General features: G+C 39.6%; 1 protein-coding gene across 1 annotated transcript; it reads left to right on the plus strand.

Moving 5' to 3' along the window:
* The first annotated feature begins 1,079 nt into the window (after positions 1 to 1,079).
* On the plus strand, positions 1,080 to 23,766 carry DHRS9 (dehydrogenase/reductase 9). The gene is made up of 5 exons (XM_084892358.1): positions 1,080 to 1,216; positions 12,756 to 13,131; positions 14,298 to 14,556; positions 17,238 to 17,401; positions 21,100 to 23,766. Exons 2-5 carry the CDS (start codon positions 12,813 to 12,815, stop codon positions 21,321 to 21,323), a joined length of 966 nt encoding a protein of 321 aa, XP_084748484.1. The 5' UTR covers positions 1,080 to 1,216; positions 12,756 to 12,812; the 3' UTR covers positions 21,324 to 23,766.
* The last annotated feature ends 3,043 nt before the right edge of the window (positions 23,767 to 26,809 follow it).

Consider the following 26,809-nt stretch of genomic DNA (forward strand, 5'->3'; position numbering starts at 1 on the left):
ATGAAATTTCAGTCTTGTTTTGCTCTTGTGGAGAAAAAATAAAAGATCCCCCACTTAACTTATAGGATAATAGCAATGTCTACACTTAACCTAGACAAATGTGTTTATTCAGCCACTTACCCCAACTTATATCTTAATAAGCTGCATTTTTAAAAGAAGGAACACAGAAGAAGCCTGGGGAATGGGAGATGTATAGCCATAAACTGGTATATTAGGAAACTGAAACTAATCAGTTTCAGTGGAGTTTATACCTGTCCATCAGCCTGCGTGCCTAAGGGGGAGGTGCAAGGCTGGGGGAGTGGCGCATATTAGCAGCATGTCTTCCCCCTCATCACCTGTAGCCTCAATACTTTTCAAGATATGCCTGGTCAGTTATAATGCACTCTGAACTGACCAGCTCTGGGGAGGGAGCCAGCATCCTTTCTATTCTCAGTGATCTCAGTTCCCGTGACCACTTCAGTAAGATCTTCCTTCCTGTCATACTTCTAAAACACTCATACAGAGAGACTCAAAATAAATGCAAAGCCTCGTTTCCTTACATTGTTTTGGTCTCCTTGCTCACCAATGGTTTTAATAAAAGTGATAAAAAAAAAAAATAATAGAGACTCATTTCCCCTACTAACTCTCCTAGGATTGAAAGAATACTACTAAATCAGTAAAGGCACAGTAACGAAAGAAAGAGAGAGAGAGAGAGAGAGAGAGAGAGAGAGAGAGAGAGAGAGAGAGAGAGAGAGAGAGAGAGAAAGACAAACAACAAACAACCTAGAGATCATGAACAATAGTCACAATCCAAGCCTGGTGCCAGGCAGTTTACAAAATGCTTCAATGTATAGTATTTCAGCTGCTGAATTTGGCCAAGAAATTGTCCTCACAGTTGAAGGACTGTTATTGGTCATTTTTAAGTCCCTTCTGAAAGTTGCTGAAGTTCATTTCCTAAAGATACTGTCTTTTGGAAACACATGACCCACAGCTCCTTGGCTTACTTCTTCGATATTAGAAAGACTTAGTCATCATCCAGTGTCACAACGAGGGTGACTCACAGAGTGAGGAGGGAGCCTGACGCCTCCTTACACATGTAGGTACGCAGAGCACCTCCACTTCCAGAGGATCAGCCCGGCCAGAGTGACACAACTCTTCCTTCCCCAGCGCAGACGGCAGATCGCAATCAGCCCAGCCAGTCCGCAGCAGCATCCACTCGCAGCTCATCTTTCAAAAGGTAACACATGGCTCAGCTTTGTCATTTATTCCTTCATTGCTCGTGTCAATCCTCAAACTCTCTTTTGATTACAGAATTAATCAAGTTGCCTGTCATGTTGTGTTTAACTGTTGCTATAAAAAGAAAAAAATTAACATGTTGGGAGGCAGTAACTGGGTCCATCTCACAGGAGAAGTGATCTCAGTGACACCTGGGACCTAGCTTTGCGCTCCGCAGTCTCTGCTTGAATGGTCTTTAGCTCCCTGGAGTTACAATTAAATGTATGTCTAGCTATTTTCTCAGGGACTGTGCAGTACCGTCTGTGAAATTGCAGTGAGGAGGGGCTCCAAAAAAAATAGGAATCTTAGTCGAGTTTCTCACTGGAACAGCACATTGGCTTCCAGCTGCAGGGCTGGTGTGTATCTACCTGCTCACCAGTGTTATCAGACGTCCGTGGTGCCTAACTAAACTGGTGCGAATGCCTGCGGGGTCAGCAGGACAGGGGGATTCCTCACAGTCCACACTGGACTCCCGGATCTCCGGCTGACAGCAATAAACCTGCTTCAGGTTTTACTCTTCATTTTTATAGGATGCCGTGGTTGATGTTTTCACTTGGACTTTTTTTAAAGGAGAAAGTTGGGTTCGTGGTTTTGTTGCTATTTAATCCAGGCAGCCCTTGTTGAAGACTTTCTGATTCAAACAATGCTGTGATGCTTTCCCTCCATGGACTGATTTTAGCAGCCGGGGAAAGAGTTTAAATAAAACACTTTGAAATTAAAAATCGGTTTGGGGTTGTACAAATGGCTCTGAAATGTCCTGCTATGCTATTTGCTCAAGGACAAGGAGTATGTTTATCTTAGTATCCTTTGGCATATATTAGGTGCTCTAAAAATATCCTTGGCTAATTGTTGCATAAAATGAAATTGAAATGTTATATCATCTTTGCATTGTATTTTTGAGATTTGAAAACTGTGCCCAATTTTTAGAACAAAACTCAATGTTCAAATGTAAGAAAAATTATTATTACATACATTTCAAATGGGGAAAACGGAAATTGGTCTTAAAACTCTTACAACAAATTTCACTTTCCTAAGATATCATCTTTAAAAACTCAGATCTTCTGCTTGAAGATAACCGATTGAAAGAAATATATTGAATATTTGAACACACTTTCTGCATCTATCTATAGTATTCTCTCTGTATTCTAAGCTTTCTTTAAAGTCTGGTAACTATCAAGTATAATTTTTATAATATATAATCTCTTCCAGTTAGCAATTTTTTATTTAGTGACCATAAGAAAAGGAACCCTGGCTATGGGAATAATTCTTAACCTGCTGGTACTGTCAGGAGGCATACTGACAAAGTAATAAGACTAGGAGGGACTGGGAATAATTAATTAATAATTATGGGTGCTATGGAAATATAAGAGTTTTGAGAGGAGGCGAAAGAAAATCAGAGATACTTTTATCCTTAGAACTAAAAATACCAAGCACAAATCCAGCAGGTCTTCTACATGGAGAGCGGCTGGCACACCTCTGCGCCGAGACTGAATGAGTCTTCAGAGGAAGAACTACCTCTCCACACCTCCCTGTTCCCCCCTACCCCCATCCCCTACCCCCACAAAGGGCACTCAGGGAACCCTGAGCCTCTCTCTCCTGCAGGAAGCAGGATGCAAGGGAAATGTACTGGGTGAAGGACCTTCTTCATCCCATTGAGTGAGGGATCAACGCCATCATAGGTAGCATCATAATCATTGTTACTGTTATTTTTAATAGATCCTCAGAGGAGCATTTATTGCTTAATGTAAGCATAATCTATGAAGAACCCCTTGGCTCCATATTAAATTTTTATTTAAATTCTGGTGCTTAACTTAAACATTTTTTCTCCACAGAAACATAATTCATTAGTCATTTAGTTTGTGTCATTTGGCCCAAACGTGTTTTTTTATTATTATTAAATAAAAATACATCAGAAATCTGTGAAAGGTTACTTGGATTTTAGAAACACAAAATTCCTTACTTCAATGAAAAGGTCAGAGCAAAAATGAATTCTAGTATAAGTTAACCAGGTTTACAATATTTATTTATTTTATTTTATTTATTTAAATATATATATATATATATATATATATATATATATATATATATATATATTATTGATATTTTACAGAGAGGAAGGGAGAGAGATAGAGAGCTAGAAACATCGATGAGAGAGAAACATCGACCAGCTGCCTCTTGCACACCCCCTACTGAGGATGTGCCCACAACCAAGGTACATGCCCTTGACCGGAATAGAACCCGGGACCTTTCAGTCCACAGACCAATGCTCTACCACTGAGCCAAACCGGTTTCGGCCCAGGTTTACAATATTTAAATGTTCAAGGACTGACATGTCTAGATTGCTGTCAGTATTAAGAAAGCCTGTGCAAGAAAACCTCAAAAAGAGAGAATTTTAGAAAGCTATTGCTAAATGCTCTCTATTGAATATAGATAAATAACTTAACTGTTGATTCAAGTTATTTACGTTTAATCTACAATAAATTAAAGGTAAATAAAGATGGTTATTTACCTTTAATTTAATATACAATAAATAAAGATACTATAAATTCCTATCAGTATTGACAGTTTTAGTACTGCTTTCTAAAACAAAGTCTTCTATGGAGCTATTTGGAAATAAAATCAAGTGGTATAGAAAGAATTCGATGTTTCAAATAAAAAGTATACGCCATTGAGACATTATTTTCCATTCTTGTGTGTATCATTTATTTTCAAAGGGCAGAGGAAGATGAATGAAGGAAGTGATATCAAAGAATCTTATTTTAGATGCTCTGCTAGGAAAAGAAAGCCAGAAAGAGAAAGCTAGAAGAAGCAGACGTGAGCACGGACAACAATCAAGTTGCAATATTTCCCTGTAGCTGTGGTCAGGTGGTTTATCTTAAGCACTTTGCATGGCAAATGAAAGAGAGAATGACTTCTCCTTTCTCTGTTCCTTTTGCATCTTTGTGGCGTGGTAGAGAATTTTGATAAAGTATCTTCATTCTTCCTGTTGACTAATACTGTGTCCATCTCTTTGTAGTTCTTCCTTCTCATTTTACAGTTTAGTTCAGAGATGGAAGCTTAAATTCTAGCCATTCTCTGGCAAATAACCTTACCTATGATACCTACCCTACCTGGCTCACAGAACTAGGTTGACAATTAAATGACATAAATATTACTTGAACACTTCAAAAGTTTTTGAAGTTATCTATTTGGAAGTGTGAATATTATTATGAATTATTCCCTGATCATTGGGAGGGGTCAAAGATTAATTCAATTACCAATAGAAAGAACGGAAACTTCTTTCTTTTCTTCCTCTCTTTCCTTCCACAATATATAGTTAATGCCAAGTATCACAAAAGGCACTGGCCACGTAGAAGAGTATTGGGAATCCAGGGGGCAGCAGAGCAGAGGATGAAAGCGTGATGGTGGAGTAGAATGGCCTAGAGGTCAGTTCCAGAAATAGCACTACAGCTGTATCTTAAGGCAATTAACCTGCATTTCTGAATTTGCTTCCTCATCTATAAAAAAGAAATAATTTTATTATAAGGTTTAAACAAGATAAATATTTATAGCAGAGGGCCTAGAATATGGTAAGCTTTCTATAAATTATAGCCATTTCTATCGTTCAGATCTGATGCTGTCACCTGTAAAGCCCAAGGACCATATGCTGTCTAGGAGCACATTCTGAACTCTTAGAGTCAACAGGCCACCCATCTGCAGGGCACCCTCAAAGGAGTCTATAGTGGCCCAAACTCAAAAGCTTCAGCCAGAGTGTAGGCTTCACAAGTGCAGTGAGTATTAATTTAGTAATTTCTAAATTTATAAATAGTGTCCTGTGCTAATTTGGTTTTGTTCACTGCTTCCTATCCTTCTGATAGCAAAAAGGCTTTTATCTTAATCCTAGAAATGAATTCTGACAGAAGCAGGATATGAGTATCATTTATAAGTATCAAAACTTTTCTGTAAGGCCATTAAAAAATAAACTCTCAGCAATATGGCATTACCAAGGAACTAATGACTGAATTTCCAGAAAAGTAGTTCTGGATGCTGTGAAGTTCTGGACCCCCAAGGTGAGGAAGCTCTAGACCAGTGGTTCCCTACTGGGGGTGAGTTTGACCTCCAGGGCACATGGCAATGTCTGGAGATATTTCTGGTTGTCACAACTAGGGAGAGGGGGCTACTGGCATCGAATGGGTAGAGGCTGAAGGTGCTGCTACTAGTAAACATCCTGCAACATACAGGTCAAGTAATTTCTAGGCCAAAATATCCGTTTTGAGGTTGAAAAACCTGTGCCTAGATATGAGCAGTACATAGAGCAGACCCTTCACACAGTGAAAGCCACTGGTCCTGACATCACCATAGAGGCCTTCCTGTGTAGTAGGCATTTAGTCATCTTATTTTACCAAGCACTCTCTATGGTAGCTATTATCTCTATTTATAGATAGAAAAGTAGAGTTTGAGAAATGATAATTTGCCCAAAGACCTTCTGATGATAGAGCAACTGGGACTGAATTTCTGCTGGTCAGATTCTGAGGCCTGAGCTCCTAATCTGCTCGTGTGTGTGTGTGTGTGTGTGTGTGTGTGTGTGTGTGTACGCGCGCGCGCGCGCGCGCGCGCGCGCCGCATATGCGTGCATGGTGCTAGTCCTTGCTGCCCAGATTTTTACTAGTGAAGTGGCTAGTGTTTATTTTGGCTTAAGAAAAATCTCCATGGCCAGTTCATCAGAGGATGCACCTGTCCTCAGGCACTGCAGCCTAGGGGCTGCAGATTTGCTTTCTCTTAGTTTGTTCCCAAACTTGCCCAGACCTAGGCTCACAGCCACTGGGTGCTAAGAGAACTGTTACAGACCGAGGTGCTTAGTCCCTCGAACCAAGAGATTTGTACCTCTAGTAAGCAGTTTTCTGTGAGATAAATTGGAAGATAGAAAAATAAGCAAACAACCCAAGCAACTAAGGTCAGTGTCCTGAGTCTCTGAATTGCTGGGATCAGGGAGCCATGTGGAGCAGGTTATGGTCGAGGCAGCCCTGTTAGTCACTGTTACTCATTTACTTCTCAGTGGTCAATGAACCAATGGGCTATCAATTGGCTTCTGTGTACAGGTCATGTTCCCAATGACTCTGACCGAGGGCTGCTGCTCAGAAGTGGCATCCTGGCTAAAATACTATTAGAGGTCAAAGATGGGTTTTGGCTGACTTGGTCCAATGACCTAAAGGAATGTGAACCTTAGGGACTGAGAAAGAACTAGTATTTTTGAAGAATAATATTTGAGTTAAGGCAGGCTTTGCAGAACTCTAGGTCACGTTGGCAGTCCCTTGGATGCAGGATGCAGGCTTCAGGCTGGGACACTAGCTTCTGAAATGACCCTTTGCCCAGAGGTGGACCTCATAAAGACAATGCAGTTTCTTTGTCTTTTTTCTTATTGATTGATTGATGAGAGAGAGAGAGAGAGAGAGAGAGAGAGAGAGAGAGAGAGAGAGAGATCAACTTGTTTCTCCACTCATTTATGTATTCATTGGTTTCTTTTTTTATGTATCCTAACTGGGGATTAAACCCACAACCTTGGCATAGTGGAACAATGTTATAACCAACTGAGCTACTAATAGGGCCTGACAACACAAATTTAATGTGAGCCCATTTTTAACAACTAAAAAGTTCCTCTCTGTCTTCTTGTTACCAGATAAAAATGGGTTTTGTTAGGTAAGGAGTAGGTTGAGAAGGAGATGGAAAAGATGAGAAGGGAAAGGGAGGGAAAAGAAAAGAAGGCAGGGGAAGGGAAGTGAGAGGAGGGAAGGTGAGTGGAGGGAAGGGAGGGAGGGGGAAGAGGCTGACTGGTTTGTTTATTTGTTTTTCTCCAGAAGGTATGGAGGTGTACTTACCAGAAAGTAGAAGGCAGAAAACTTGGTGCACAAAATCACTAGATACTGAATCCTAGAGTTCTTACCTATTTTGTGCATGAGACACAAAGTAATTCAATGAAATCTTTTCTTAGAAAAAATGTTTTATTTTTCCCTTGACAAATTTTCCGCATTTTATTTTGAAATAATTTAGAACTTATTAAAAGTTCTACCTAAATTTTCTAAATATTAACATTTAATCACATTTTTATTCTCGTTCTTTCTTTATGTACATATATATATATATATATATATATATATATATATATATATATATATATATGTGTGTGTTTTATATGTTAGTTTATTTGTGGACATATTATTATCATTTTCTAAATTGTTTGAGTGTAAGTTTAAGATATATTGCTATTTAATCTTCAAATATTTCAGTGTGTATTTCCTAAAAAGCAGGACACTTTCAAAATAATCATAGTAAATCATCAAAGTTGAAAAATTAATATTAATGCAATATTATTTATCGGATCTATTGATTTCACTCAAATTTCACAAATTGACCTAATAATGTTCTTTTTGGTGAAATAAAAACAAAGATTGCCGGGACCGGTTTGGCTCAGTGGATAGAGCGTCGGCTTGGGGACTAAAGGGTCCCGGGTTCGATTCCGGTCAAGGGCATGTACCTTGGTTGCGGGCACATCCCCAGTGGGGGGTGTGCAGAGGCAGCTGGTCGGTGTTTCTCTCTCATCGACGTTTCTAACTCTCTATCCCTCTCAATTCCTCTCTGTGTAAAATCAATAAAATATATTTAAAAAAAAAAAAAAAAAAAAAGATTTTCTGGTCCAGGATCACATGTTGTGTTGGGTTATCACATCTCTTTGATCTTCATTTATCTAGAACAATCCTCAGTGTTTCTTCTCCTTCAGGGCTTTGTTTTTGAAGAGTACAGGCTATGCATTAAGTAGAACTGAAAGATATGTCTATGCATGACTAGCTGCTGGTTATACATAGATGTGCTCTGCATCCTTCTCAGTGTGGCATCTGGGAGAGTTCTAAGTCTTTCTTTTTTAAAAAGATAATAATGCCAAGTTCATTATTAGAGATCAGAATAAAGGAAGTGAAGTGGAAACCGTGTTCTTGAGAAGCTTGTAAAAAGTCCTGCATCGTGGTCATGGTGGTAGCAGTTTCTCAACTTCCCTACAAGCTGCGGCTTCTCCATGCTCTAGGGCTTCAGGCTGACATCACTAGTAACTGTTCCTGATCTCTCAGCCTTCACTCCCCCACAACCACCTGATTCCCATACTACACTCCTTGTTTCTATAATTGTTATAGGGACTCTCATCTTATGATCACACTTAGACTGATACAGCTGTATTCCTATCTTTCTTTGCCTTCATGACTTCGGGGGTTTTGAAGAGTGTGCCATACCAGGAGGCACATGGCCTTGGTTTGTCCCATAACCAGTAGGATTAATTTTTATTTCATATGTAGAGATTTTAAGGAAATTTTATATTTATAAATTCTACTAGTGTAATGTTTTGTTTAAGTGTGACCTTGATAAATAATCTTTGAATAACTCAATATTGACTGTATTCCCTGAATGGAATCTGTAGGCTTCACTGCAATTCAAATCCCATGGAAATTATTTGAAAAAGGCAAATGCCCATGGGGTTTAATATCTCCTAGAGCAGAGAGGGGAGATTCTGTGTTGTCATGTTTTGCCAGGGGCCACCATACGAAGAGTCACAGTAAAACAATGGCTTACCTTTGTGAAACCTTCTACACTGCACTTTTACATGTAAGTTGATTCAGGTGGTTGTCTGTTGGACTTCTCCACAGTGAAATTACTACTACTACTCTTTTTTTTTTTTAAGTTAGTATGCATCTTATGGGGAGATTCTTTGAAATTCTATAATTATTTTTTTCTCATCAGAGTTTCACCCACTAGTTTTAGCATCCATTGAACATTCTTGCCTGAAAAAATTGGTGCTTTTCTAATTCCATCTTTCTTTTTACATTTATTAATTGGAATATTAGTTCTTCTGTAAAGTGTGGCAAATAATGTGCCCTGTCTAACTCACAAGGTTGTTGAGAGGATCAAATGAGTTAAACGTAAATGTGCAGAGTAGAAGGCTTCAGAAAGGTAAGCCATTGTTGTTTTTTTGTTTCTCCCATTATGGTTTTCTCTGGCAAAACAGGACAACACAAAAAGTATCACTCTCTGCTCCAGGACACATTAACCTGTGTGAGCATTTGCCTTTTTCAAATAATTTCCATGGGATTTGAATTGCAATGAAGCCTACAAATTCCATTCAGGAAATATTCAATACTGTATTTAGCTATTTGATAATTATTTACCAAGGCCAGACTTAAGCAAAACACTACACTAATTGAATTTATAAATATAAAATTTCTTTTTAAAAAAATATATTTTATTGATTTTTATACAGAGAGGAAGGGAGAGATCTGATAGAAAGTTTTGAAACATCGATGAGAGAGAGTCATCAATCAGCTGCCTCTTGCACACCCCCTACTGGGGATATGCCCGCAATCAAGGTACATACCATTGACCGGAATCGAACCCAGGACCCTTCAGTCCCCAAGCCGACGCTCTCTCCATTGAGCCAAACCGGTCCTGGCTAAATATAAAATTTCTTGAAAATGTTTACATATGTAATTTTATAAAAGTCAGTTACACTCCCACCCCCAAATTATACATTTTGGTGTATTTATATATTTGAGAAGGGGAAATCCTGCTATGTGGACAGTAATTTGCAACAAATCAGTAAGTCCTACACAGGAAAGATTTGGGAAAAATACACCAAATTATTAAGTCAGTGTAGTCTAAACACTGGACTGCTTTAGAAATAATTATAGCCATACCACAAGAATCAACTAGTTTGCCCAAACCTACCTTTTCGTGTAGTTGTTAATCCTCACCCATGGAGATTTTTCCATTGATTTTTAGAGAGGGTGAATGGGAAGGGGAGAGACAGAGAGAAATATCCATGTGAGAGAGACACATTGATTGGTTGCCTCTGGCACACACTGCAACCAAGGTACATGAGTGGAATCAAACCTAGGACCCTTCAATCCACAGGCTGATGCTCTATCCACTGAGCCAAACCAGCTAGGACCAAACTTACCATCCTATATAATAAAGAGATAATATACTAATTAGACCAAACAGCAGAATGACCATGCGGATGACTGTCTGGACCCAGGCTGTGAGGGTCACGGCAGCAGTGGCTACAAGGGCCAAGCCCCTTGCGTGAATTTTGTGCATCGAGCTTCTAGTCTATATGTACACTTAGTGGCAAGATTATTATGATCTCTGAATGCATAATAATCTGGCCACTCAGTGTATATCCTATATAATAAAAGGCTAATATGCAAATTGTCTCCTTGACTAGGAGTTCGACCAGCAGGCCAACTGCCCATGTCCCCTCCCCCTGGCCAGGCTAGCTGGACCCCACCCATGCACAAATTCATGCACTGAGCCTCTAGAATTTTAATATTTACCTCTGACTAATTTTTATCAATTGACAGGGTTTTTGTGTATGTGTGTGTGTGTGTGTGTGTGTGTTTTGTTTTTTATTTTTTAATCCTTTCTTTCTTTAGCTGTAGATCTTTTGTCAGGGGAAAAATGTGAAAGCAGAACCTAAAATTTCCTTGAGAAGTTTAGAAGATATATTACATTGAGTTATCTTTTATCTGAAACAATCTGTTCCTTATAAAGCAGTATAAATAAAATAGTCTGTTTGTGTACACACAAGTGTGTGTATGTTTAATTGTATCTCTCTGTGTGTGTTTAAGATCTTTATTATGGGGAGAATATTTATATACTAAGGAAAATACTAAGAAAAAGCCCACAAAATATTAAGCCAAATATTTTTACCATGAGCACAAGTCACTTTTATAAGTAGGAAAAAAAAGCAATTAAAAAAATGATTCAAAGGAAAAGCCAGAAATCTATATATAATCATATTAAATATTATATATTAAAAAGCCCAAACAAAATTTATAAAACTTCTTGGCCTTGCCAGTACTTTTTGAGCACAGTGTCTATGAGCAGCCATGATTCCAGGAGCATCCATGAAGCTTGAACTTGAACTCAGGGCCTATCTGTCCATTGTCCTCTATGATTCCAGGAGCATCCATGAAGCCTGAATTTGAACTCAGGGCCTATCTGTCCATTGTCCTCTATGAGGTACTTAATGCCTCTCTTGATTCTAAAGGTGTTTCCAGGTCAAGGGTAAAGGTGTGTGTGGACCTACAGCAAAGTGAGGAGACTTTCTGAGGCTCCATGGGGGACGGAATAAGGTCTTTCTCACATGGGATGTTCTCTGTGGCCTCTCTTCCTTCCATAAGCAGGGAAAGCCAACACAGGCCATGGAATGCTCCTCTGTGGGGTGGGACCTGATAATCTTCCTTTGGGCTGCCTTATAGCTGTGAGGTAGGAGGCCTGGACTGCCTTGATGCACAGACCCGAGGCAAGTAGGAAAAGCCCTACAGTTCTTATTCATTTCCTTCTGCCAGATGGCTTGCTCTTCCCCAGACATCATTATCCACAGTAAAAGTAATAGGGTTGGCTGTCTTTGTAAATAACACTGCATTGTATATGGAACTTTATATCCTAAGATAATCTGAAATATTTTCCTGTGATAGTTTTGATATTACACTTCCAAATTAATATTATACTTGTTTTCAATGACACAATACCTCATTCATCCACAACTATTATTTTACTAGAGGCCTGATGCATGAAACTCATGCAAGAGGCTTGGCCCTCACAGCCCTGGCTTCATCTGGAATCTGGAAGGTCGTTTGACTGTTCAGTCTAATTATCATATTACACTTTAATTATTATAGATAGCCAAACCCTGTACAATATTTAGTGGACCTTTCAAGGTGGCATATACATTTAAATGGTCAAGACTGTAAAATTCCTATAGTACTGTTTCTTTAACATTTATTCTTAACTTAAAAATAATGGTGAGAATTTTGAATTGCTATAGGAAGTGTTCATGAAATAATAAAATTTTCTTTTAAAAAAATTTAAAGTGATTTATGCTCAGGGGGAATATAGATGCAGACTTCTTTCTGCCTAATTTATTTTGGGCCCGAGGTTTTCTCCAGTCCTGACAAAAATTAATTTTCCAGGTCAGTCTCATGCTTCTATGGTCAAAGCCTCACAATTTTAAAGTATGAATTGGCTCGGCTTTGTCCTCTGTACATGCGATCTTTTTTCTCCTAGGAAGCTGGAATCCAGAGAGGTCAGAATCTGAGGATTCTGATTCTGGTTTGGGATTCTGTGGCCTTGGCCATCATCTTTCTTTCAACCTTTTCCTATTCATCTCACCCTCTCTCAGTGAACTCATTGGTGGCCTTGCACTTCAACAGTGTCTGCACTGAGTTGTCTCAGTTCTCTCTCTCTCTCTCACTCTCTCTCTCTTTTTCCCATTTACTTTTTCTTACTATTACTTGATTCATTTTTGCATTACTTTAGATAAGTGGTTTAGTACCTACATGGCCATCTTCCTAGCCAAATGAGTTATTTTTAAAACTATATTTATCCACTCAAATGTATTTAAATACCTCAAGTTCATCAATCCTGGGTCTGATGCTTTAATGATCCTAATTTGATTTTTCTTTCTTATTTTGTACACTCAGGACAACATCTTATTTTATTGTTCAAGAAAGAAGTAATCTTGTGTCTATAGGAAAACAATGTTGCTATGGGTGTTAGCACTCCTAGTCCTTGGTGTTATTCTATGGAGCTATACTCGTAAAAGACAACCAAAGATTGAAGACATCACTGATAAGTATATCTTCATTACGGGGTGTGACTCCGGCTTTGGGAACTTGGCGGCCAGGACTTTTGATAAAAAAGGATTTCGTGTGATTGCTACCTGTCTGACTGAGGCGGGATCAACAGCGTTAAAGGCGGAAACCTCCGAGAGGCTTCACACTGTGCTTCTGGACGTGACTGACCCAGAGAATGTCAAGAGGACCGCCCAGTGGGTGAAAGACCACGTTGGGGAAAAAGGTGAATGACATGGGGCCGGGAAGAATGGAAGGGGTGTTGCGAAGTAACTAAAACTAGCAAAATGTGCTTGGATATTAGGTGGCCTTTCAAGAAAATGTCTCTTTAATACCTGCTATACACTGGAGAAGATTGGAGAAATCTTAGGATAGCCTTTAATGGTGTACATGAGAAACACAGCTCAAGTTATCCTCAGTCTTAAAACCCACTGGTGAATTTAAAACTGAGATGGGCATTGAACTTTTCCCGGCCTTCTCCAGTGAAGTGCTACTCTAGCCATATATACAGCAAAGGAACTTGGGGTTAAAATCTATAGGAGAATATGGGAACAACCCCCAAATTGTCATCTGAATACCTGGAATCTGCTTCCCACCGTAAAATGGTTCCAGAGCTTATACATGTTCAATGGCCAACATAGAAAATGGCCTCAGAATTTCAGTACAGGTGTCTTTGACAGTCATGGTAGAGTAGTGAGCCATTGGGCCTCATTCTGCTAAGAAGGCAGCATTCTGAACTCGAGGACTTACATTGGCTTGAATGAAGTTTGAAATATTCTCATGGATGAAGATATTTAATGGGTCCACAAAGGAAAAAAAAAAAAAACACAAATGTTTTTCTCTATCACATCTTCATCATATAATTGAGAGTCTATTCATCAAAACCAATGGTTTGATAGACTCCACATAATTTTTGAAGCTTGAATTCCAAACAGTTTTGCACATAATAAATGTTTCCCAACATAAATAAGCCAAGTGAATGATGGGATTTTTTTTTTTTTTTTTTTTTTTTTTTTACCAAAAACAAATGTGAAGTAGATGGATGTTGCTCTGTAACAGTTTATCAATATGCTCTGGCCTTGCCATCTAGAAAGGAAGGAAAATAGACCAATTTACTCTATATCTGAGTTTAAAAAGCTAAATTGCCACCGAGTATCAGCATTTGACATTCAGAACCAGAAAATAGAATAACTGTGACAGAAGTTCGAGTAACAGAAGTTTAACTATTTCAATTCAGCCTCCCACCCTTTCTGCTGTCACTTCCCCAAACTGTAGAGTATTTCAAAGCACGAGTATGACGAGGGGAGGAAATGGAACCATTGTGAAAAGCAGAGGCAATATTTCCATTAAGAATGCTTCTACCACATCTCCTTTCCTTCCTCTCTGTTCTAGGGCTCTGGGGCCTGATCAATAATGCTGGTGTTGTTGGCGTGCTGGCTCCAACCGACTGGCTGACAGTAAAGGACTATAGAGAACCCGTAGAAGTGAACCTGTTCGGACTCATCGACGTGACCTTAAATATGCTTCCCTTGGTCAAGAAAGCTCGAGGGAGGGTCATCAATGTCTCCAGCATCGGGGGGCGTCTTGCATTTGGTGGAGGAGGCTATACACTATCCAAATACGGAGTAGAAGCCTTCAATGACTGCTTAAGGTAAAGCAAATACCTTATTAAGAAATAATAACGGCTAACATTTATTGAATGTTATTTATTATGTACCAGACATTCTATTTAGTGCTTTAAATTATTCCCAATAGATAGCTTATCACAAGCATGTTATTTATTATGTACCAGACATTCTATTGTATTTGGTGCTTTAAGTTATTCCCAATAGATAGCTTATCGCAAGCATGTCAAACTCAAAGGCTAACACGGGCCAAGTAAACAAGATTTTAGTTTATGTGGGTTGCAAAAAAAAACACATAGGTTTTTTTCAATAGACACATGCTGAATACAAAGGGCTGAAATAAATGAGTAAATAATAGAACATTTTAATAAAAATTAATATTTTCTTGAACATTAACTTTCCAGATATTGAATAACTGCACAAATTAATAAGCATAACGCAAATAAACCTATTTTTCTTGTTCTCGGAAAATAAAATATTTTCTTCTCATTACTTCCTCTGACCTTCCTCTGGTGCTCCCAATTGACTATACCAAACAGAAGCTAAAATATAGTTAATACGGCAGGCCTCCCAGTAGGGAGTGCAGACACAGGGGTGGAGGGGACTAGTGGAGCAAGTGGAAAGTATCCAGTTGAGTGTGCTATGATAAGCAAGAGAAAAGATGAAATTACATACAGTCTTTTCTTCAATTCAACCACTTATTTATTCAGCCAGTTGCAGGTACATGTTAGAGTTATGATCTACACTGTGGATCTAGGTATAGCTTACTAATAAAAGGTTAGATTATCCTACAGAGATTAATAGAGAGAGAGCAACTCCATTTTGCCATTTGATCAGGTGGCCAGGTTTGATTCTTCCAGGAAATAAACACACAAGACAATGTCAGAACAATGCTTCTTCAATGGCAATGTGCATATGAATCGCCTGGATCTTTTCAAAATGCAGGTTCTGATTCAGTGGGTCTGGGGTGGGTCCTGGGTTTCTGCATTTATAACAAGCACCCAAGTGCTGCCCATGGCTGAGAGATGACACTTTTGAGTAGCAAGGCCATGGAGAACCTCCATTAGTCTGCTTGGTTGCCCTTGGGTTCCACTCTCTCAGCAACAGTGTCATAATAAAATGTTAGCACACTTAGAGACACAATTAATTTTAAAAAAATATTTCAACTGAAGGGTTTGTGGGATTGCAACGCAGCTGTGCTATGCCTGAAATTAATCAGTAGAGAGTGTTTATATGTTTCTAAGTCGTGGAACTAGTATTGGAAATGGTGTTGTGCATGCAGGCCACAGTCCAGTGGCAGCTCCAGGAGGGTGTGGGGGCAGCTGTCCTATTGGGAAAGGGTTGGAGCTCTTTAAAGCTGTATTTGCTCAGCAACATACTTGTTTCCTACTGGTTTTACTCACCTGGTAAGGTTAGTTGGATGACTTAAAGCCATTTGTCCCTCAAGGGTGTTATTTTTATGAGTGGATGGGGAGGAAAGTTTTCCCATATACCCCTTTTAGCACTGTCCCTTTTCAAACCCAAAAGAGATCAGAAGATAGGCGAGAAAAATACAATCAGGTTGAAAAATATCTTTATTTCAATGCAAGCAACATACCCTTCAAACAATTTAAAATCAAGCTAATTTACCCGGTGGGGAGAGCCCTTCTTCCTGGGAAACGGAGTGCGGCTGGAAAGGGGGCCACCCCCACGCCCTTCATACAACACATGTTCTCGGGAAACCTGGCGCTAAACCATTCGTAGACGACCTGTTTCTGGGTGAGGGTTTCGTACGTACCAGAGCGGCTCCCTCACTGCGATCTATTAAAACTCAATCCTTGACACAGGGCTTTTTTTGTAAAAGAAAAAAATATATAAGAATTACTTTTCTTTATTAAATAAATATATAGATAAATAATAAAACCAAGCTAATTGGCATTTTTGTAAAAGATACTTCAAATTAAACAATACGTGTGTTGTTAGAAAGTAAAATGTAAGATCAATTAAATCGCATTTTGAGGTTATTGGTGAAGTTCTTAGTAAGTCTTATGGTTGATAAAGTTTTTTGTAAAATGAATAATTACTTCCTTATATACCCCTGATATAAGTATAAGTTAAATATGGGGAATAATTATTTACATAATGGTTTGCTATACGTTGGGTTGCTTTAAAGAAACGGGGACCATGATTTCGCCAAAACCCTGTTGCCTGGTAAATGCATAGGTTTAGGTTTTCTGCCGTGAGATGATGAAAGAGCTTGCTGAGTGGCCTAAGGAACAGGTTAGTCAAGTCATATTGTGTTTCTCAGCATATCCTCATTCATGCTGCAGTCTCCTCACGTTCCTAGAATGGAGGTAAACTTGTCCAGCCAGACCAGTCATCAGTCAATTTCACCATAAAGTACCCTACGTACTGAAAAGAAACCTGTCCTCAGCCAAAATGCTTTCAAGTCAGGGGGAACATTAGACTGGGGATGGGTCTACCCAGGTCCCTGTCCTGTTCTGACACTAAACCAGCCCTCACTTCACCACCCTGATCTTCAGATCTGCAAACTGAGAGGGTAGAACAAGATGCACCTTTCCAATGCACCTGATTCTGTGATCCCACGAAAAGTTTCACAAGAAAATATCACAAACATTTTCCAAATGGACCTCCACTAAATATCATCAATGGTTTTGTGTGTGTGTGTGTTGTTGTTTTTTTGTTTGTTTGTTTGTTTTTTACACAGGCGGGACATGAAAGCTTTTGGTGTGCACGTTTCTTGCATCGAACCAGGATTATTCAAAACAGGATTATCAGATCCAGTAAAGACTGCTGAGAAGAAATTTGCCGTTTGGAAGGACCTGTCTCCAGATATCAAACACCAATATGGAGAAGGTTACATTGAAAAATGTGAGTTTTGAGGATGGACTCAGGGTGCTCTGGGATTCGCTGTTCTAGGCAGCATGCAGGAGACTAAAACATATATTTAAAAATGAGGTTCTCACAGTAATAGGGATCTTAAATATGGATCAGGTATTTCTACTAATTCCAGTGTCATCTCCTGCTCCTCTGAGCACTTACTAAATGCCAAGTTCTATACTGAGCACCTTATAAATTATGTGTATCATTTACCAAACAAACAAACAAACAAAAAACACCACCACAAAAGCACTATATGAATAGTAAGCAGAGGCTTGGGAAGGCGAAATGGCCTACCCAAGGCATTACAATGAGCCTCAAAAAACTCCTCTACCAATCAATCATTTAACATTGTTCCAGGATTTATGGAGGTTCCAAAATATAAAGACTTTGTCTCTGACCTTTAACTATCTTATAATCTAATTGAAAACAAAAAGTAACCAAAAGAGACTGTAAAATAATGAGACTGTACAGCATGAAGAAAATCAATTCTTTCTTTATGTCTTAGACATAACCCTAGAGTCCAGAAGGGTGCTATATGGTGTGGTCTCTAATTGCCCAAGGAATTCAGACCAAGAAAAAAAATGCTGGTTAAGAAACCTTTATGGGACAGGTCAGGTTTGAATAAAGCCTAAAGTACAGGAAGGAATTACTTGGGTAAAAACTTTCTGGAGCAGGAATGCAGGGGGAATAGAGATAGAAGAAGTAAGTCCAGAGATTGAGTCAGGGATGGAGGAATAAGAATAAAGATTAGCTATGATGACTAACATATAGTGAACATTTACTGTGTACTTGTCCCCACTGTAAGAGCTTACATGAACTTTCATTTAAAATGCTTAAAAAGTAAATAAATAAAATGCCCAAATTATCTGTATGAAATAGATACCAACTTAATTTTATAGAAACAGAAAAGTTGCCCAAAGTTTCCGAGTTGTAAGTGGAAGTACTAGATTTGAACGCAGGTAACCTGACTTTGCACCACACTATAATGTCAACAGGCATGAAGGAGCTGGTCGAAGTTCCTGTATCAGGATTGCACTTCCACCTCGAACTTCCTGTCCCTGCCCCATCTAACTTTGTGTCACTCTATTCCTCCAAGCTGTAATCTAGCCTCTTCATCAATGGGCTTGGTAAGATAGCCAACTGTGGTAAGGTTCAAGGTCAGTAGTTCACAAGGCAGATCCACCTAGGGAGGTTTTTAGAATGACTCACTCCCTCAACCACCCCACCCACTATACATACACACATACACTCACGCACACACAGATGCAAATATATACACATATACATGGTGTCCCAAAAAATGAATATGCACTTTTAATTATTATAAAGTCAGTGTTTATTAACATACAGTTCATTTTCAAAATTTAAAATAATCTGCAGAAATGAATATTTTTTTTTTTGTTAGTGCCTGTTTTCATACTAATGACCATTCTGATCCAGGCATCACTGATAACTCAAAGCAGTGGATTGACAAACATTTAGAATCATTTTGTTCAGTATTTATGTGCCCTTGATTCTTCGACTGTTGCCTTAATTCTTCAACAGTTTTGTACCATAAACTTTATCTTTTATGTATCCCCATAAAGAAAAAAGTCTAGCAGTACTTTAGGATAAATTTTCTTTGTTCAAAGTTTAATCTGGCTTCACCCATTATTTCAAATCAGTAAAAACTGAAAAGGAGTGAAAATTAAGTGAATTGTCATATATATATATATATATATATATATATATATATATATATCTTTTGGGGACACCCTAAATATCAACTATAACTTCTGGTCTGACAAACTTCCCAGTGCTGACATGTCACTATAGATTTAAACCCACTGCCATTAAATACTACCAACTCTGAAGCTTCTAAGTAGATTCAGAAACAAAAACTCTTTTAAAAGCGTTCTCTCTACTTGATACTAACATTGATACCTTATAAATGCCTATGAGTATATCACCGACTTTCATCTCAAAATTATGTTTGCACTAGCCCCTGGTTCAAATGTCCTGTCTCAGGAGTACCACGTGGCTTTGGGCCCAATGTTACATGGGTTGTTCTTTTTAGAGTTTTCCAAGTCAGGATTTGGAGATCAGCCAGACTTACTATTCCAAAGTAGAACACAAATTTAAGCTCACCTTTCTTTGTTTCCCAGGCTAGAGTAATAGGAGTTTAAAATACCCACTAAGGCTTATTAGGTAGCCTCATTTAGACTCTTTGATCAACTTGTGGCTACTAGAGCCTGAAGTTGAAAGGAAGATTTAAAATAATAGATTTCTTTTGAGAAGACACAACTCAGGTATGGTTTTTTTTCCTTTAAAATATTTTTATTGCTTGAGAAAGGAAGAGAGAGGGAGAAAGGAACATCAATGATGAGAGAGAATCATCAACCAGCTGCCTCCTATAGGTCAGGCTGACGACTGAACCCACAACCTGGGCATGTGCCTTTGACCGGAATTGAACCTGGGTCCCTTCAGTCCTTCGGCCAATGCTCTATCCACTAAGCCAAAACAGCCAGGACCTCAGATATGTTTTAAGAGCACAGGAGGCCCTACTGGTTTGGCTCAATGGATAAAGCATTAACACACAGACTAAAGAGTCCTGGGTTTGATTCTAGTCAGTTGAAGGCTCAATCCCCAGGTTGCATGTGGTAGGCAACCAATCTATGTGTCTCTCTCACATCGATGTTCTCCACTCCTTCGCCTCATCCCTTCCACTCTTTCCACAAATCAATGGAAAAATATCTTTGGGTGAGGATTAACAACAACAACAAAAAGAGTACAGGAGGAATGTCCCAAGTCATTACCAATCCCTGATGACACACCAATCTCTTCAAAAGTGTCTTAGCTCATTACTCAGACACTTCACTTACTTGAGGAGCAGGATCTCTTCCTCTTGCCGAGTCAGGGCTCTTTATTCACTGGATTATGGAGGCACATGACACATGAGTGCATGCACACACATGCTTAAGTGCACATGCATTCCCACATTTCCCATAAACAAAGTACTCCCTCAAAACAAACCCAAAGTCAAACCCTTCACTCCCTGGGCGCAGGAGCCTCATATACTTTGTGAAGCTTGTTTCCCTCGTTGCTTTAAAGTGGTGCCGCTCCAAGTTTGGTCTCTACCAGAGCCATCAGCATCACCTGGAAACTTGATAGAAATGCAAATTCTGCCGAAACCGGTTTGGCTCAGTGGATAGAGCCTCAGCTTGCAGACTGAAAGGTCCTGGGTTCGATTCTGGTCAGGGGCATGTACCTTGGTTGCGGGCACATCCCTGGTAGGGGGTGTGCAAGAGGCAGCTGATCAATGATTCTCTCTCATTGATGTTTCTAACTCTCTATCCCTCTCTTTTCCTCTCTGTAAAAAATCAATAAAATATATATTTTTTTAAAAAGAAAGAAATGCAAATTCTTGGGCCCCACCTTACACCTGCTGAAGGTAGGACCCACCAATCTGGGCCTCAACAAGCCCTCTAGGAAATTCTGCTATCCATTCAATTTTGAGAGCCAGCAGTCTAGAGAAAGCATTGCTGCATTATTTTCTGATAAATACATAGAAACCCATCACAATGGGCCTCGATTATAATGGCAAATTCAAAATTCCAACTAAGGCATCTTCCCCTTTGTACCCTCGCCTCTACAGACCCCTTTTCCCCTTTTGCCAAAGAGTAAACACACTTTTTCTCTTTTTACAGGTATGGACAAACTGAATGGCACAGTATCCTTCGTGAACGTGGACCTCTCCCTGGTGGTGGAGTGCATGGACCATGCTCTCACCAGTCTCTTCCCTAAGACCCGTTATGCTGCTGGAAAAGATGCCAAGATTTTCTGGATACCTCTGTCTAACATGCCAGCAGTGTTGCAAGACTTTTTATTGTTGAAACAGAAAGTAAAGCTGGCTAATCCCAAGGCAGTGTGACTCAGCTAACCACAAATGTCTGCTGCAGGCTATGAGTTTGGCTGATATCAAGGACATACCTCCTTTTTAATTTTATTCCTTACCTAATCCAACTTGGACTCATGTAGATCATGCTTCCTTTGATAAAGGAAGAGATCCCACTATCCCTGATGTCCCAGAGTCCCTTCTCAAGCCTTCCTTGAAAAGAAGGGCAGGAATGGTACCTCCCCAATATTTAGGCTTTGCCTGTTTGGTCTGATGTAAGAGAAATTAAAAGGTTTCCCATCCAGCCGAAACCTGTTTGGCTCAGTGGATAGAGCATTAGCCTGAGGACTGAAGGGTCCCGGGTTCGATTCCGGTCAAGGGCATGTACCTTAGTTCCGGGCATATCCCCAATAGCAGGTGTGCAAGAGGCAGCTGATTGATGATTCTCTCTCGTCGATGTTTCTACCTCTCTATCCCTCTCTCTTGCTCTCTGTAAAAAAAAAAAATCAATACAATATAAAAAATAAATTAAAATAAATTAAAAATAATAAAAGGTTTCCCATCCCAAAATGATCTCTACCACAGCTTAACCCATACTCCCCACTCCCATTCTTGAATGTTTAATATATGTCCCCTATCAAAATGTTCAGAGATAAGGAGATTACTTTCATAAGTGGGTCAGATGTGTTCTGTTATCTTACTGAGAATAAGACTCGGAAGTACTGGGGCAGGAGAAGAAGGGTGAGGAAGTGTTATGTCACTGGCATAAGCTAAAGGGCGTAGACAAACACTAGGGAGGACTGGAAGTAGGAGGGAAGGAAAAGGAATAGAAGACTGAAAACCAGAAATGGATATAAAAGTGGAGGCAGGGAGATTCCAAGGCAAGCCTTCCTATCCTAGAGGGGAATAGGGAGGATGAACAGCCCATTTAAGGGCACCGTGAGCACCGATGCACACACAGCTGTCTGCAAGAGAAGTGGTAACAACAGAGTAACCAACCATTCCAAAAGAACAAAAATGTAGGGAATATGTACGTTTATTCTGGTGATTGCAAATAGAATAAGACTAAAGATAACTGATGTAATTTACACCTGAGGTGGTTGGAAATCTGCATTTGAATGGTCTCTGAGGCCCCATGAAGATATAGAACTAAATTAACGACTCTTTTTACAGCTACAGTGTGAGCAGCTCTGCTCCTTGCTCATATTTATGGTTCCAAATTGAATTGGCCCTAGACCCACACAACATCCAAAAATATGGTTCTCTAAATGGATGCTTCCCCAGATTCTAATATCCATATCACTCACAAAGTTTTGCTGCACATTTACATAGAAATGCATGAAATGTCAGATTTCAACATTTGTTGCAGAATGATATAGAGTGAAAGAGCCAGATAAATTATCTAACACACACCCCACTTATTGTGAAGAGGGTATTTAAATCCGCAGCTTAAAATCATATCCATTTAAATATATCAGTGATTCTGTATATTATCGTTTACCTTCTGGAAACATCTGCCTATGAGGCAATGTCCTCCTTTCAAGTGTACAACATATCTATGACTTTGAAAAATCAAATTACCAATGGTATCTGCCCCACTGGATACATATGTCATGATTTTGAAGGAAGATACACTCATCATTTTTGCATGAAAATGAAGAAAAACACAGCAAGATCAGGTAGAAGAATTCTCAGGCAAAGTTAGCTAACTTATTGTCACTACCTACCTGTGAAATCATCCCCAGGGTGCCCTGGCTCTAAAGACAGTTCATCTGTTTATCTCTGCAATATTCTGGTTACACTAATCACCTATGGTTTAGGCGACCCTCACTCAATTTGTCCTTGGAACTGAAGTTCATCAATGTTGTCTGCTGTGGCTCCTTCTGCTCACCTTGAATCCCCAGACCTTGGCTTCATTTTACTGCTTTAAAAATGTCTGGCCTGCTGCTCTCTGACCTTCCAGGGCTTCAAGGCTGCCAAGACTGTTAGAACCTGAGAGATCCTGCTTTGCTGAATTTCAACCATTCTAGTCCTGTTTGGGGGCCTACCTAATAGTGATATATCCTTTGTTTTGCCTGGACCTGCTTTCTTTGCTCATTTCTCCCCGTAGATACAATTGGTAATTCCCTGTTTCATCTAACCAAAATAAAAGTTCTACTCAAATGAAAGCTTCCAAATATGATAGCACCACAAAGTAAAACCAAGTATTTTCACCCAACAACTTTCACAGCTTTTAAAACTAAGTGAAAAGGTGGATGTTTGGAGTATAGCGGCTTTAGTCTCAACAGAAGCACAAGACCAGAGAGGGAGGTTAAAGGGACATCAGAAGTCACTGCACAGGAGTCCGAGGTGTGCGTTCCTAGATCTTGCCATTGCTGTGTTCTCTGTGCTCTTGGGAAAATTATTCTTCTCTATAATATTTTTGGAGACACATGTGCTGGGAATTCTGCTAAGCACAGTATGAAACACAGTGGATATGGTTCCTTCCTTCACAGAGCTTACTACCATCCAAAGGCTGGAAGCCACTACTACTCAGGGTGCCTTGGAGGAGCTTCTCCAGGAATCCATGACCAGGATGAACGGAGATGCTGTTTTCTACCACCTTTAGCTTGGGGGATCCCTCCTCATTTATTTTGGAGGGACCAGGATAATCTCATCTGATCTAAAAATCCTTCTGATCTGATCTAAAAATCCACCAGTTGCCGAGACTGGTTTGGCTCAGTGGATAGAGCATCAGTCTGCAGACTGAAAGGTCCCAGGTTCACTTCGGTCAAGGACATGTACATTGGTTGCAGGCACATCCTCGGAAGGGGATGTGCAGGAGGCAGCTGGTAGATGTTTCTCTCTCATCGATGTTTCTAGCTCTCTATCCCTCTTCCTTCCTCTCTGTGGAAAATCAATAGTATATATTTTTTTAATTAAAAAATAAAAATAAAAATAAAAATCCACCAGTGTCCTATATCTGGACACCCAAAATGTAAACAGATCCACAGTCTCTAGCTCCTTTGCCCCAAATAGGCTTTCCCAGTCCAGCACCAACACTGTTAATTTTGTCTCCTAAGGAGATCTCAAGTCCCTCTACTTCTCATCACCTTCAGTGCAATAATCTCTTCAAGCTTCCATCATCTCTTATCTCAACATAGCATATTCATCCTTGTGTACCTTCAATGATTTTCCCTTATAGTCAGAATTGTTCATAATTGAAATCTGATCATTCTACTCTTCTCACCACCACTTTCTGAAACCCCCCAGTGTGTTCCCATTGCACTTTGGCTAATGACTAAAATGCATATTATGTGCTACATTGACCTAGAACTCCTCACTAGCCTCATTTTATTTTTTTTAAATATATTTTATTAATTTTAGAGGAGAAGAAGGAAGAGGGAGAGAGAGATAGAAACATCAATGATGAGAGAGAATCATTGATTGGCTGCCTCCTGCACGTCCCCCACTGGGGACTGAGCCTGCAACTCAGGCATGTGCCTCTGGCCAGAATCAAACCCAGGACCCTTCCATCCACAGGCTGATGTTCTATCCACTGAGCCAAACCAGCTAGGGCCTCACTAGCCTTATTTTAGGCTGCTTTCCTCATTTTGCCACATCAAGTCTTTGCCCATGATCTTCCCTGGAATGTTACAATTTTACCTGCTGGTCTAGTTTCCTCCTCCTACAGATCTCATCTTCTTCCTTGGAGAAGCCCATACAATTCCAAATTCTGACCACCACCGTTTCATCCCAGCTAGGTTCCCATCTTATACATTTCACTGTGTCCTGCAATGTTCACTTACCAACTCTGTAATTATTTGTGTAGATAGTCAGTTTATATTAGTCTCCCCTATCAGATGTTAAGTTCCACGAAATCAGGAACCATGCTGCTTTGCTTATTTTTGTATTCCCTTGCCTAACACACTTGGCACATAGACCAGTGTCCAGTAAGTATTTGTTGAATGAATTCAGAAATCAGCGTATATCAACCTTTCTGATGAAGGGGCAATCTATCACTTAAGATCAAGCTTGCCAATCTCATCAGTTGTGCCATCAATGTGTCAGTTCATTTAAAATCCTGTAGCTTCCTTAAGCCTTTAAGTACTTCTACGGGGACGCCTTACCTATGGTTCCTCAGAGACTATTCAGTGTTGCCGTAGTGATTTCTCATGACATGCTAGTCCAGATACCCTGTGACGGAGCCTCCCTCCATTGGGAGCTGTCTGGGACCCAGGGGTCACATAGCAAAGAGCTTCAGGGATCATTTTATCCATTTCTCTGTCTGTGGGCAGGGCATGGCCAAGCCATCCAGGTTGAAAAAAAATCTCTTCAATTTAAAATCTCCCCAGAAATGCCATAACTTCTTTGGGCAACCCAGCCCATATTTAATGAGGAAAACTTGTAAGAAAAGTGATCAATTTGGTATCTTTTCCATACTATTAATCTCAATAATTCTCAAGAGCATGAGAGATTACAGGCTCATTGGTAGAGGAAATAGCTAGATATTCTCAAATGAAAAGCTTTTTAATATCTATAAATCAATTGTAACAACTTAAACTCAGCCACAGTTTATGAGAATGAGGGTGGGGAGAAAGGAGGAAAAAAGGAAGGGAAGGAAAGAAAAATTAGTAGGTTTTAAAACCCAAAATGCGCTAAAACCTGTTTGGCTCAGTGGATAAAGCGTTGGCCTGCAGACTGAAAGGTCCCAGGTTTGATTCCTGATTGCGGGCACATCCCCAGTAGGGGGTGTGCAGAAGGCAGCTGGTCAATGTTTCCCTGTCATCGATGTTTCTAGCTCTCTATCCCTTGCCCTTCCTCTCTGTAAAAAATCAATAAAATATATTTTAAAATAAATAAATAAATAATAAAATCCAAAATGCTTTCTTAAACTTCATTCATGGTGTGAGCAATCCTAAATGAAAAACTCTGAAATTCTGAGTGTTGAAAGCAAGATAAGCCTCCTCACCAGTGATCCCAATCTCCTTGCCAGTGATCCCAGTCAGCTTCTGCATGCTCTTGGACCCTTGAGAAAAATGATAACCAGGGTATATAGGCACTTCTCATTTTCTTCTCACTTTCCAACTCTTGCTACTAACACCCTTTTAACAAATAGGGCGTTTCTTCATGAGCAGAAATGTCAACAGGTATCTCCACACTTTACAAATTCCAATGTACTTTCTAAGCATTCAAGTCTTCCTTGAGAACCCCTACTCCCACCAGCCACTTCACCTCCAAAGTGGAATGGAATCTGACTGAGTTCTGTCCTTGAGAGGAGCACTTGTTGTCACTGATTTACATGAAGACACAAGGCAGGTTTGTAAACCCACCAGGGGGAATACATGAGGTGATAAAACCTGGATCTAAAATGTTTCTGTGAGTTCTAACCATGGATTAACAAGATGGAATGATAGAGGGGAAAACACAGGGCTTTGCTGTGGCTCTCAAAAAAAGCAAGCATGAGATTCAGAGCCACGTCGTGGAAATGACTGAGATATTTTATGCAATAGTCACTCTAAGTGAGTCAACAGAGTGATGCA

This window comes from Pipistrellus hanaki (assembly GCF_964339955.1).
Source record: "Pipistrellus hanaki genome assembly, chromosome: 8".
In the NCBI taxonomy this organism is placed as follows: domain Eukaryota; kingdom Metazoa; phylum Chordata; class Mammalia; order Chiroptera; family Vespertilionidae; genus Pipistrellus; species Pipistrellus hanaki.

Excerpts from the sequence above, each read along its gene's own strand:
- DHRS9 (XM_084892358.1), top strand. The coding sequence starts at position 12,813 with ATGTTGCTATGGGTGTTAGCACTCCTAGTCCTTGGTGTTATTCTATGG. Across the intron at positions 13,132-14,297 it reads AGACCACGTTGGGGAAAAAG|GGCTCTGGGGCCTGATCAAT; the intron begins GTGAATGACATG and ends TCTCTGTTCTAG. Across the intron at positions 17,402-21,099 it reads AGAAGGTTACATTGAAAAAT|GTATGGACAAACTGAATGGC; the intron begins GTGAGTTTTGAG and ends CTCTTTTTACAG.